The 14524-nt window shown below is 39.2% G+C and overlaps 2 protein-coding genes across 2 annotated transcripts; one reads left to right on the forward strand and one right to left on the reverse strand.

Annotated features, from left to right (window-relative positions):
• Positions 1-928: 928 nt before the first annotated feature.
• On the reverse strand, positions 929-9633 carry ddx21 (DEAD (Asp-Glu-Ala-Asp) box helicase 21). The gene is made up of 16 exons (XM_058630371.1): positions 9467-9633; positions 8150-8383; positions 7896-8033; positions 7594-7669; positions 7191-7369; positions 6748-6865; positions 6361-6546; positions 5966-6111; positions 5385-5534; positions 4573-4734; positions 4289-4408; positions 3971-4044; positions 3702-3861; positions 3069-3203; positions 2085-2129; positions 929-1933 (listed from the first exon to the last, which is right to left on the reverse strand). The coding sequence occupies exons 1-16, from the start codon at positions 9548-9550 to the stop codon at positions 1646-1648; spliced, it is 2295 nt and encodes a 764-aa protein (XP_058486354.1). The 5' UTR covers positions 9551-9633; the 3' UTR covers positions 929-1645.
• A 313-nt stretch (positions 9634-9946) lies between these two features.
• On the forward strand, positions 9947-14313 carry mpc1 (mitochondrial pyruvate carrier 1). Its single transcript, XM_058630382.1, has 4 exons — positions 9947-10131; positions 11825-11921; positions 12285-12417; positions 13504-14313. Exons 1-4 carry the CDS (start codon positions 10057-10059, stop codon positions 13529-13531), a joined length of 333 nt encoding a protein of 110 aa, XP_058486365.1. The 5' UTR covers positions 9947-10056; the 3' UTR covers positions 13532-14313.
• The last annotated feature ends 211 nt before the right edge of the window (positions 14314-14524 follow it).

Raw genomic sequence — 14524 nt, forward strand, 5'->3', positions numbered from 1 at the left:
CTACAGGCCAATTAAATACAGCCTGTACATCCCATGAGGTGGAAAAGAAATGATTCATGTTTATTAAAAAACCTTTTCTTTGTTTTGTCTTTTTTTCTTGCATGTACATGAAATCAGACTTTAGAAAAGATGCATGTACAGTACTTGAATGTTTCCTCCAGGAAATGCTGTATTTGAACTTGAGTATCTCGCTGTCAAATGTCCTGTTTTATACTGTAAGTTAACGTGTTATGCCTATTTTAATGTTGCGTTTAGGATGTTCAGTGTAATTACATGTCAAAACTGTAAAAATGCACTTTACAAAGAAGAGAATTTTCTCGTTTGACTGCGCAAAGCTGGGATTACTGAAACGATTCCAACAAGTGTGGATAATCTCTTTGTTTAAATAAAATAGTGGTACAACTGACAGTCAGTTTGATGTTAAATTGAGTTTTTATGGTTTGACACAGCAGCCCTTCATTTCCATGTCCCACTCATTCCTGCCTGCACACCAAACATAGACAGAGATTCATATTTATAGTAGGAATTGAAGATGCTCTGTTCTCCCTATTACAAGCCTGACCCAACAAAATCGTTTGGAAATGGTTATTTTCCAAATCTGCTTTCAGAAATCTTAGTTGTTGGCCTCTCCATGTCATTTAATGACATATATTGTGGGCGGGAGGGCATTTATCAACCATCACATCCAAAGAAATTTGAGTGAATTAGACCCAAGAATTTTACTCATTCCTCGACCGGCAGTCCAACCTAGTCATAACATTTTTTAAGGTGACATAAATTGCTTTGATGATCCATTCATGCGTTTACGTCTTTATCTGCCATCAGTGAAACGTTCTACAAAAGCAGTGTTACTTAAATGTACTGTATACAGAAACAATGTGATTGTGAAAATGTTCGTTTCACACTCTTTTAAAATAAACAAAGACAATCGGAGTTGACCTTTTAATGAAGAAGTAATTTCATTCAAATGAATGAAAGTGGTAAGACACAGATATTAAATAGAGGCAATTGCAAAGCAATCATCCAATAATTTGGGGAGAGGTTTCAGCTGAGGGTGAGGCTGCACGGAGGTTAAAACCTCTTTGATCACTGTTGTCTGTGAAGACAGTGTCTCCCACAGCATCTGCAATAAAGTAAATGCTACACACTCAGTTATCCATTGTTGTCGGCCTTAAATCATGATGGTGCGCCTTAGATTAAGTGCGATTGCTGCCACTGTTCCCCAAACACCCATGATAAAAAACGATGCAACACTTTGTCTAAAACTCAATGAATAACATGTTCAAACTTTCATATACCACCAGATTTCATCTATAGGTGGATTAGCCAAAAATATTGAATTCTCTGTAAATTTCATGAGTTTTATCTAACGTGTTGCATCAAAGAAACACATCAGGCATTACAAAATGGCTTCCAGCGGTACTGTGTTTATATATAGACCATGGAAATTCAGATCTTAGAAATAAACCAAACTCAGATAAGATATTTGAAACATCGTGTCATATGCATTGAACCTATGAATATTTCCTGTGCGATCATAGAGATTTCCACCAGTTACATATAACGCCTCATCACTGTCAGCCAATAAAAACAGCTGTCATCCCCACAAGGGTGACACAGTCTTATCAGTCCACAGGTTGATGCTTCAGTAATCAAAAGCTTGGCTGAAGCTTCGTTTTTGTCCTCCTCTGTTGCCATAGCCGCGGCCACCACCGCCACGGCCACCGCCGCCACCACGCCCCCCGCCACTCCGGAACCCGTTGCTGCGGCCACCGCTCCCACCAAAACTACGCCCCCTTCCGCCTCTGAACCCTCCTGATCGGTCACCGCCGCCGAAGCCTCTGTCACCGCGGTTGTTGAACTGCTTCTCCTCCAGCTCGGGGAGTTCTGTGGCCACAGTCAGTTCCCAGCGGCGGCCATCTGTCCAGTTCTCCTGTTGACGGATAGAGATGAGGGAAACGGAGGGGAAAGTGTCAAAATCCTTTTACTTTATGTTGTGTTACTCATTTTCACTGATTTAATCCCAGAGGAGACAGACCACATTTTTTTTTTTTTCTTTTTCAGATTTTCACTGTTGTCCTCACCTGAATCTCTTTGACTTTGTCAGCTGGGACATCAAAACAAACTCCCTGTTAGAAACATAAGGATGAAAAGGTGAGCGTTTCTGTCCCACTCAAAGGAGAGTCAGTCTTTGATCTTGCTGTGCTCTCAGAAAAAGAGCCCCAACAGGTACACTTTGCCCCCAGAGAAAGGTTGCATTTCTTGCCGGGAGATATTTTTCTGTTAAAATGAAGATGATATTATTTTGTAAGACTAGAGAGGCCGAGTTAATAAACTACGGTAAGATGGAAAAAGACATTTCACAGGATCATTTTAATTTACCACTAGTTTTCAAATTTATTTTTCCATTTTCCTACCCCTATAATTATCGCGTCACTCTGGAGGGCTCATTTTTGGTAAGTCACTATTATTACCATTAACAACCTTCACTGGCTATGATTTGAACCCGAATCTTTGTGGCATACGTTCCCTGCTCTCAAGAACTGTGCACACGACGGGGCAAACTCAAGCCTTAAAAACATGTTCAAATTATACAGCCTAGAAGCACACATCTGAAGTAATTACTCCATGGTCTGGTTGAGGGTGGTGAGAGTGCAGACCCTTGAATGCCCACTTGGCCCATCAGAAAAACAAGAGGAGGCAAGTTATTTTGGTTTGCTGTGAAATGGAAACAAACAAGCTGACAAACAAGCAGACAGTCATGACACCAAAGCATCTTAAAAGCGGTGACATATGGAAGAATTCAGGTTCTACACCGTAGATGGTGAAGTGAAAAACAAATCTGTGAACTGTATGTTAGTGTCACATGTCTAATAGAGTACCTGTTGTACCTGTAGAGTACCATTAAATAATGTATATCGGGAGGCAAGGGTGACAGCCATAATAGACTAAATTAATCTTTTTCATACATCAGCTGTGCAAAAATACTTAACTATTGCAGTATATACAATTCAGCAGCACACAACCTATATCCATGGCTGTGTGTGTGTGTGTGTATGTGTTCATACCATTTTGCCCTTGAGGAAGGTCATTCTTTGGATGAGGTTATCATACTCTTCACCAAGTTGCTCTTTGACCGTTTTCCAAGCGTAGCCCATGTTATGCATCTCCTGAGAGCACACCATCTGTATCGTCGTGTAACCCTGGAAACAGAAACAGACATTTAATAAGTGACAAGGAATTCTGGTTATAAATCACCTTAATAAAGCTCAAACAACAAATGACAAGTTCATAACAGGAATACACGTCAGGTGGGATCCTGTGTATCTAGGGGTTGGCTGTGCTTTCCGGACAATCCCGCTGTTTGTTTGTCATAACCCCTTGGGCAGCAGGGGAGCACAACTGCAGCGCTGTGATTACCACTGCATGCAGCTCTACATGGGCGGACAGAAAGCGGTCTTTCATAAAAAACAAACCGTGTGTGAGGGTGAGCAGTGGTTGGTATCATACAGCAGTAGTGTGTCCAGAATTGTGCTCATCAAGTATATGACACAGTACATATAATACTGTATGCTCCTATATGTCCACGTTGTGAAGCCTTGTTGTTGCTAATGATGTTTTACATGTCGCTCAAGTTGCCTTGTAATGTCCCTGTAAACTTCAATGGAAAAATTAGTTAAATATGTGCAAGTATAACTTACAGCATCAGAGTTCAGCAGTGACCTCTGCTCAAGACTTGTGGCTCCAGAAATATGTGCCAGCGCTGCAGCTAATGCGTCGACTGCTCCCCTCTCTGCAATCAGCTTCTCAGCTGATGCTCTGAAGTATTCAATAGCTGTGGCGGGAATAGAGTCCAGAAACCTGGACACAAGAAAGACAGATCATCTCAACAGCCACTCAACAGTTCACAATGAGCAGAATCACTGTGGACCCACTGCTTCGAGTCCTCTCACTTTCCAGAATAACCCACTTGACGGCGTCTTTGCTTGATGACTTGATGATGTCATTGGCCGTGGGAACACCAACTCGTCTGAATGTGATACCCTGGATGAGCACAAAATAAAAATGTTAGCTTTTCACAAATTGGCATTAAAAATGTCTTTATAAGCATTTTTTTTTCTGAAAGAAATTGTTATTTTAAAGCTATAAGGTATACATTTCCCTAATTTTCTAAATGTGTTCCCAAAAAGAGATTTACACAGTAATGTCGCCTACCTGCTCTTACTACTAAACCATTTGTGTTTTCCTCACTACTTCTCTTTTTACTTAATTTAAAGAGGACACATACCGCTTTGTTCTCTACATAGCGCAGCTGATCCTCTTCTTTCCTCTGGTAGAAACAGATGCAGACTCCAGTCCTGCCAGCTCGACCTGTACGACCTGAACGATGGATGTATGACTCCACATCCTAGCAACAACAGGAGGAAAATGTTCAGAAAACAAGCTTTTATGACTTTATGCAATACAGAAGCATGAAAGCGATGTATGGGGAATCTGTGCCTGAATATCATAAGATATTCAAGCATCATGCAAGTCATATAATTTTGATTTATGACTGACAACGTGTCACACCTTGGGTGGAGAGCACTGGACGACGAGATCCACTTCAGGAATGTCCAATCCACGGGCTGCAACGTTGGTGGCAACCAGAACCTCAAAAGACCCGTTCCTGAAGCCCTTCAGTGTTGTTTCTCTCTGTTTCTGAGGAATATCGCCATGGAGGGACTGTGCACTCTGAAAACACACAAACAAAGAAGATGAATAAATGTAATAAGGTAATGAAGAGGATTTTCTATCTTTTGTGTAACCACTGCTATTCATTTCTATCACTCACAGCCAATTGACAAAAGTCTGCAACAAAATTAGAAAAAAGAAACCCAAAACATCTGTCCTGAGCTACACACACACACACACACACACACACACACACACACACACACACACACACACACACACACACACACACACACACACACACACACACACACACACACACACACACACACACGGACGAGGTATAAAAATAGAACAGTTGAGAATGAACAGCATCACTAATTAATGTGCGCCATCTGTGTTTAAAATGTTTTATTTGCATGTGTAAATGTAACCCTCTGAGCTAGTGGCACTTGTGAATGCAGTGATGGTGCAACAAAAATAAACATAGTAATAGTAAGTTTTATGTAGACACTATTTTAATGCTTATTCCAAAACACTCACACGTGTCAGTAATACAGCAAACACTAGACAGGTTTATTGGACACGTTACATTTTTATGTTGATATAAGATAAAATAGCTGAATGTTAGATGATCAGTTAAAGGAGTAATGTATTGCCTACTATATAAACGGCTATTGACAAACTGTTCAGCATGCGTTTGTGTGTACCTGTTTGATCGATGCATTCAAGGCCAGCTCGTTGGCTTCTTTCTTTGTCTCACAGAACACAATGGTTCTGCCGTGGCTGCCGCTGTAAACCTGGATCACGTCGCCCAACACGGCTATGCGCTGTGACCAGTGGCAGGCTATGGCCAGATGCTGCGGAATAAAGGACAGACAGACGAGACAAAAAGATAGACAGAGAGACACAACACAGAAGGGGGGAGGGAGAGAGGGAAAGAAAGAGATAAACGAGGAGAGATATGTTAATTAATTCTGCTGGCAGACATTGACTTTGACTTAATCATAATTCCACTGGTGTTAAAGATGATAAATATAGTTTTATTACAATTTAACTTGTGCTTTCCTGATAAAGAGATATGTGAATTAATTTTCATTCATTCGTTCACTCAGTCTCAATCACTTAAATTGTCCCAGCTTGCAGGCAAGTTTGAAAAAATGTTAGTGCGTTCATGCCGAACACAATGAGCTTTCTGATCATTCACATTTAGCAACTAAAAATGCTGAAACTACAAAATAAAATTACACCAATCGGCTCTCACATATACACATGAGACACAAACACTTACTTCCACAGTCGTTGCAGCTTTCTGTGTTTTCTTGCCAATCAGGTCGATGTGTTTGCATCCCGGTCTCATGTATTTCCTGCCCACATCGTAGACCCAGGGAGGGCAGGTGGCTGAGAACAGCAGGGTCTGGGGATTTGTTTCAGCGTCTGAAACAGGATCACGCACAAAAACACAGAATCTTGACTTTTCGAACTTTCACATCCATCACCCAAATCAGTTCAACAAGCATATTCCTGAATTCCAGAGCATGATCATACTTCCTCTCCAATTATCCAATGTTCCAAATCCCATTAAAGGCAAAAAAAAGCCTGTGCCACATAACTAGAGAATCAACAATAACCACGGTAAACCTTTCATTTCACATACTAACACACACACACACACGTTGAGTTTACCTTTCTTGTACGATAAGGCCAATATTTCTTCAACCTGTTCGGCAAATCCCATGTCCAACATTTGGTCCACTTCATCCAGAACAACGTGTTTGACTTTGGTCAGGTCAAGTTTATTGTTCTGGGTGTGGTCTTTGATGCGACCAGGGGTTCCAACCAAAATATCAATGCCATTACGAATAGCATCGACTAGACAGGACATGAGTGGAGAGAGACATTATTAGTATCAAGAGTACTGTATATGCTGTTTAAAAACAAAAAAGCAAACTGCAAACAAATAATTTAGAAATGACAGAAAATGTCATTTTCATGCACTGTAATACCTAAAAGGTAGTCTTGTAAAAATAAAAGACTGTTAACTTATTTCCATGGTGTTTTGCACAGACTTACGCTGTGGGTTGTATGAGGTGCCTCCATAGAAACAGGTGATGGATAGTTTCTTTGAGACATCTTTGAAGTCCCTAGCAACCTGGATTGCCAACTCTCTGGTTGGAGTCAACACAAGGACCTACAGAGAGACAAAATGATCAGTCGAAGAGTTGAGGTGGACCAAGTCATTGGACAGGTTGATTTTTGGCGCCATTAATACTGCTGCCAAGTCACTAAACTTGTATGTGTTCTTGTACAAGTATCTTTGTGAGGACCAAAAACTAATAAACCTAAGGGAGTGAAGACATTTTGGCTGGTTCTCCCATTCTGTCACAGACACAGTTTTAGCATTAGGATTAGGCACTTAGGTGTGATGGTTAAGGTTAGGGTAAGGGGCTAGGGAATGCATTATGTCTGAGTGTCCTTACTACAAATTCTGCACAAACATACAAGCGTGCGTGTACCTTGGGAGCTCTCCCTCTGACGACGGGCTCCAATGAACCCTGGAGCTTCTCCACCAAGGGAATGGCAAATGAGAAAGTCTTCCCTGTTCCTGTTCGAGCTTGGGCAATCACATCTTCTCCATCATATACATGATCAAAACACTTCACCTGAATGTCAAACAGGTAAGAGACTCCCCGAGCTGAGACAGTCAGAGAGAGGGAGGAGGGGGAAAGAAAGACAGGCACCTGGTGGTTATGCTTTTATTTAAAACAAGTGCATCAACGGGAGTTCAATCTTAGTCAATCACAGACATTTCAAATACAAATATCCATTATGAAAATAAAATAGGCTAACTTCTTGATTAAACTGGAAGTCTAGTCAGAGTGATGAAAATTGATTAATTATTATGATGTAAATGTTTACCTTTAAGTTTATCAATGGTGACCTGAGAGATCCTGAAGTTGGAGAAGGCCCCTTCCTTCTGCTCTGGAGTCTCCGCCTAAACACATAAAAACAGTTTTTATATGACCGAGTACTTCACCAACAACTGTGTCTAAAGAGAGTCAAGCAAAAACAAGCACAGACTTTCATCTCCTTCTCATTGAATAACACTGAAAAGTTAAGGAAAAATCTTCAAAATTGAGAAACCAATTGAGAAATCTCTGCTCCATGCCAGTTACATTTTCTCTACACACAATAAACTTTCACACAATCATGAGCTGTACCGTTTCTTTCTCGCCGTCACTAGCAGACTCTTCACTGGACTGTGCTGGTGTCTGGCTGGGTGTCTGTACAGGGGTGTTTGGCTTGGAATGTCCATTGGTTTCTGCCTCTATAGTTGCTTGCTTTTGTTTCTTTTTCATCTAAACCCCAAAAAACAGTGGGGACAGAGAGAAATAGACATTAGTATTTATAGGAGCAAAATTAATTAACTAACCATTTAACACCATTTGACTGCATGTTTGGATTAAATACTGACCTCTGTGTCTCCCTCACTGTTCTTCTTAGTCTTCTTCTTCTTTGGTGTTTCAATACCATTACAGTTTCCATTCAAGTCTGTGGCCTCATCTGTGTGGTCGTTCACTTGTTCCGCTGCCAGCTTGTCTTTTTTCTTTTTCTTCTTCGGTGCTGGAGGTTCACAGTCTGGTTCCTCCTGCTCTGCCTGGACCTCCAACTGCATCTTCTTCAACTTCTTGCCCTCTTTGTTCTTGATCTTTTAAAAAGGCAAATAGGCTTTAGTACAACCAGATACATGAGTTATGTTTTCTATTTAAATCGGTTTATCACACACACATACCTAATATGTATTATTTTTTAACCTCGCTAAAAAAGTGTATCTGTTTAATTACTATACTGCATTTAAGTGTCATAAGGAAGGATACATTCAGATCAGATGATAAATCAGATGATAAATCTGATAGTAACAGATTATTGAAGAATAAAAACCTCAAACCAATGAATGAATCACCAATGAAAACAATACATTGTTTACACATCAACCTTTTGACATATGACAAGGCTGTATTTTTAAAGTGTGAGAAATACCTATCTTTTTTTCACAATTCCTGACACTGTATGGACACAAAAACTAAGTTAATTACACTTTGGTTAGAGCCCTAATCTCAAAAATCAGAATCAAAATATAATATAATTTAAAGTCATAGTTAAATAAAGTAGTATAGCGACATAAAGGTGCAGTCTCTTTGAAGGCAGTTTGTTTTAATGTCAAACACGTTAGAATTTAACAAAATCATTCAACCCAATCCCAATGTGGGAGGAATAACGTTATACAATAGAAATAGCTAACATCAACAAGAGTAAAGAAGAACTTTGGCTATTGTGATGGTTGACACAGCTGATGAGTACAGCTGTAAAGCACGTCATCAAGTCGCGCCCACAGCAGCGCAGATACATACACGTAGCTGTACATACAGTCAGCTCGCTCATCCATGTTGTGTTCAGATCTACTCCGCCACACGTGTATAAGCCACGTGACCCACAGCTAGCCAAACTCGAGTCAACGTGTGCTAACATTACAATAGCTGTAATAACATAATCATATCGTTAATAAAGTTAACATCTTTATCAGTCATTTTCTTGACGTCAACACTGTCTTACTGTTGAATGACCACACGAACCCATATACACTGGTTTGCTGACAGTTAGCTGGTTTATTAGCCTAGGTATCAGGTTAGCAAGTTAAAGCCACATGTTATCAAACATGTCGGAGCACGACTCACGAGCTTCACTGGTACTTTTCAGTGCTTTCCGGGGGGAAACGAACCAGTGCACTCACCTTAAGGGTTTTAGCCTCGATAACAGTGTCCACATTCTCCTCCATAACTTGATCTTCGGTGTCAAAGATGATTTTTGACGGCATTCTCTCTCTTGATGGAATCCTTCAGAGTAGACACGCAGGCTAACCCTCGGGCACGCGGGTGGAAAGGAACGCGCAGCAAGGCGCGCGGACGTGTGTTCTCAAAGGAGACATAGAAATAAAAGCGATAGACCGACACCACTGAGAATACCATACAGTAAACGTATATATGTCAACAATATAAAACTCTATGAGTTATACACTAAAGCCGAAACACAGTGTTTTGCTGTGTGTGTGTAGATAGATAATTTCGCTTATCCTTTAATCATTTCACATCAAATAAGTCCACCCCCCTTTTGACACAGTTTGCTTTAAAGAACAACTGTCTATCTCTTTAAGATCTATGCTGCCGTCTGAGCCGTTTCGTCGCGACAGTGTCGTAAAGCGTCTGTGTTGTGGTGGGTGGTAATTTGACCGTAGTCGTCGTCCTCTGTGAGCCGAGTCTTCAGTCGCCCTTCACCGCGCCAGTAATTACTTCTTTCGGCTAAAACAGACACACAGCGTCGGAAATGGCTGGGGTTCTTGCTCGGAAAGCTCTCGACCACCTCAAGAGCAAAGAATTCCGGGATTATTTGACGAGGTTTGTTGAAAGCTCTGCCAAATTCATGTACTATATTATCACCGAATGCCGCGCATGCTAATGTTCATTAGCCAACTAAGTGTTAATATTCTTGTTCGGGAAATGACAGTTTATTTTGAATAATGTTCAGCAGCCAGCTGAATTATAGAGCTAAAACATCCACGCATTTAATTTGTACGTGTAGTTTGATATATTTGGGATTTTATATATTTTTTCTTTAAGCTTGAAAGGACTGTCATGTTTATTTTTCTTCTGTAGAACCTGTCACTCCAGTTCATGAAGCTCAGTGAGAACGGAAACGAGTTTACGTTCACATTTACATGTCAATCGTAGTGCCCCTTCCTTTGCACTGTACTAATAGAAACAAACTCATATCACCAGTAATTAACGCAAACACTGAGCAGACTTTGAGCAACGAGTTAACTGAAATTCCTCAATCAATGTTGCTTTGATTGAGGTAAAATAAATTAAAGCTGCAACTAACGATTGTTTTCATAATCGATTATTTGGTCCATAAAATGTTGAACATTTAGATTATTGTTCTAAACGTTCTCAAATGTCTTGTTTTGCCTACAAACCAAGATTTTTTTTGAAAAAACTCAAACTCAAAATAATTGATTAACAAAATAGTTGCTGATTAATGTTGTTATTGCATAATAATCGTTGCAGCTCTCGAACTAAAGTAAAAAATAGCTGACCGTAATTGTTTGTTGTTGTTGCAAGTACAAACCACCCTCTGGTTCTTGTACACACAGTAACCCACAGCTGAACATATGAGAAGCTAAAAAACACAACACATGCAGGGATACAGTATCCCTGCATGTGTTTTGCACAGAGTTGACTGGGTAAATATTAACACACACTTCAATACAACCCTAGAAAAGGTATTTTCATGATTGCTGAATGTTGTATTTGAGTCTTGTGCAGTACACTGAAAAGTAGAAAAGAATCATGTCCTTTTCAACAGTCTGGTGTTATTGAAAACATCTTAAACATCCCCTGCTGCTCTAAACCAAAACATCCTTTACTACCTGGATTGCCATCATTAAAAGAAATATTTGTTTATTAATATTTATATAGTAGAGACTACTTGTTGCTTTATTCATCATAACCAACTTAAGCAACAGAGCAACTGAACAGCACCAAACTGTAGTAGTTCTCTTATGATTTTGGATTTCCTGAAACAGTCATGTGACCTATTTAAAGTGACAATATTGTCTTGTGTGTTCTTGTTAATAGCAATGCAATTCATCAATACTTTTTTTCTTTTTTCTACTTTCTGGGGCCCTGAAAAAACAAAACCATCAGCACGGTAAGCACACATTGTTTGTGCCTCTTCACACGCTTGTCAGTTTGTGTTTGTGTATTGCTGCCTGTTGTTATACTCTTATCTGTCTACCTTCATTCTTGTGTTGTGGTTAATTATAATATGTATCCATAGCTATCAAATTGAGTTTACGTCGGGTTACATGTCCTTTTCATATCTCAGCTGTGATGCTTCAAACTTCAGACTTTGTTGTAATCCATCCATACTTATTAACCTGAGTTCATGTTGGTTTACTTGTCACTTTCAACCCTTTACTGTGATGCTTTTCACATTGGGATTCATTATTATATACATGTTTAGTTTGTCTATACTGGTTTTATATGAAATGAATGTCCAGTAGTATAACATTCTACATTGTGTGTATATTCAGCATTTCTGGGGTCCTGTAGCAAACTGGGGTCTCCCCGTGGCTGCCATCGCAGATATGAAGAAGAGCCCAGACATTATCAGTGGCAGGATGACCTTTGGTAAGACAAACTGACTCATCCATAGAAACACAAATAATCTGCACACAATTACACACGTTCTTATCTAGTTCATCTTGTTAGGGTTGTGGTTTTGTCCGATGCAACTTAGAGCGTGTTTAATGTTAACAAAAGCTGTAGTTATTACAAGTATTACCTGCTGCTGTCAGGTAATGCCTGACAGCAGATCTTGAGGGAATACAAATTCAGTAACAGAGGAGGTTCCCAGTGACAAATTATCAGCTGGAACATTTTCTCTATTATTGTATCTTTTTTGTGGGAAATTAAGATAAACTGTTCATTTTGCATGTTTGAAAAAGTGTTCAGAATTAATGGTGGGTTACATTTTTCCTTTCTCCCTCTCAGCACTGTGCTGCTATTCACTGCTCTTCATGAGGTTTGCCTACAAGGTGCAGCCACGCAACTGGTTACTTTTTGCCTGTCATTTGACCAATGAGTCTGCACAGCTAATACAGGGAAGTCGTCTCCTCAAATATAAGTAAGTCACATTCTCTTGTCTGTTATCTTGGTATCACTGTAAACAGGGGGGTGTACAGTATAATGAACCACTTTTCTCACCCATGTCGTGGGCTACATTCTTATAGGATAATCTCTTTGTGTTGGTTAGGGAGTCTGTCTTACTCATATTGTTAAAAGCATCAGCTATCCTCTCAAGATTAATTTAAAGAATCATTACACATGTGACTATTCCTTTTAATTTGGGTGTGACACTTTGTGCCACAACACACTGTCTTTTTGTCTTATATTTCCTCTGTTATTTGGGGTAAAATATCCAAATACGCACTTTGTTTTAAGCAACACGGCGGTACAGAGAGGTGCAATGCTGCCCTTGACAGTTCAAAGGCCCTGATTCTTGTAGTTTGATTCACTGATTTAATCATTTAGTTATACATTTCTCACAGTGTTCTTACCCATTTACCAACATTCATTATCTGTGACTTTAAAATTTTATTAATAACTTCAAAGGCTGTAGTAGGCAAGGATCATACTTGTATAAAAGGTATTTTGGTTCCTTACGATTCAAAACTTAACCTGAGATCATCAAGTGGGGGATATTTTAGTTTTTCCCAAACAGCAAGTTGTAGAACTCCCTCTTGTCTTCATTCTTCTGTTCTACTATTTTTATTTCTTTGAGTTTAACAGTTTTATGTTTTTCCTGCTTCTATTTTTGCTGTATTGTATGGAAATCACATTGTTTTGAAAAGTGCTTTACAAATAAAGGTGATATTATTATTATTATTATTATTATTATTATTACATTGTGGAATGACAGAGGTTGATAGGCAATGGAAATGAAAGAGGCTCAGTTCTATGCATTGCAAGTCACTGACCCATCAATGTGATTTTAAAGCTGTTAAAGGTTCAATCTGTTTCTTATAAATTCTGACAAAATGTTTAGTTAAGGAAAAACTTTGTTCTCAGTTCTGTATGAAAAGTGAAACATGAAGAACATGAAGTTACAGTTTTGAAAAATGGGGCCCAGGCTGCAAATAATTTTATATTTAATTTGAGCTCAAGATAAGACAGACATGTGTGCATTCTGACCGTTTCTGTATTATTTCAGCATGGAGAAGAAGATGGCATCTCAGTGACAGCGAGCAGATGATGGAGAACATATGCACTGCAAAGTGGCACCATGCTGTTGAAAAAAGCCAACTAAACTATCAACGTTTTATTTAATCATTGAAACCCTGGCACTTATGCCCAAATATCACCATAATGAATTATCCTCGTGAAATTTTAGTCATGTTTTATTGTACAGACAGACTTAAAGCAGATGCTTGCTTCAGTGATTTAAGGTCAACTGCTGTGATTTATTTTAATGAATGTAACATTCAACAAGACGCACAAAAAAATGATGTAGGTGAAAGTACTTGGAGCTAACCAGCCTCACAATTACTACATGATTTGCATTTTGAATAAACTGAGTATTAACATCTTTATAACTGTACCCAGGCTTACAATATTGACTTTTATTCATTAACCTTTACTGAAACACTGACCCCACACAAAGCTTTATGTTTGTTGTTCCCTGGAGCAACATATATATCGAAAACCGTGTATGAGGAACCAGGATTTTTCAACCAAATTTTTAAATCCTAATGAATTACTATGGATTTTGTTTAATGTGGCAAAGATGTGTGTACTGTGTAAATCTTGTGTAATTTGACTGGATCGGCCGAGGTTATAATCCTACAGGACTGCGAGAGATGAGCTACTTCTGTCCATGCTGACTAAACACACTGTGTGTTGTTAATGATGCCTTTCACATTAATTTATTGTCACTGTTAAACTTAACATTATTCCTTTCCTGTTTGACAATTTGATTCTCTGGGTTTGTTATAATAAACTGGCAATAACCAACTTGAACACAGTCAAGCGATTGGATGAGTGGTTTTTCATGACCATAGCGATGGTTTAAAGAGGACGCTGCTCTGCGTTTACATTCGACAGGTTGCCATACACCTAAATGAACAAAAACTAAACATATAGCAACTTTTAAGAACACAAATATCAAACTAACTTGACATGAATGTTTTTTGTTTTAAGTTTCATATAAACACACACTTTAAGATGTTATGTGG

This window comes from Solea solea, chromosome 5, assembly GCF_958295425.1.
Source record: "Solea solea chromosome 5, fSolSol10.1, whole genome shotgun sequence".
NCBI classification, from domain to species: domain Eukaryota; kingdom Metazoa; phylum Chordata; class Actinopteri; order Pleuronectiformes; family Soleidae; genus Solea; species Solea solea.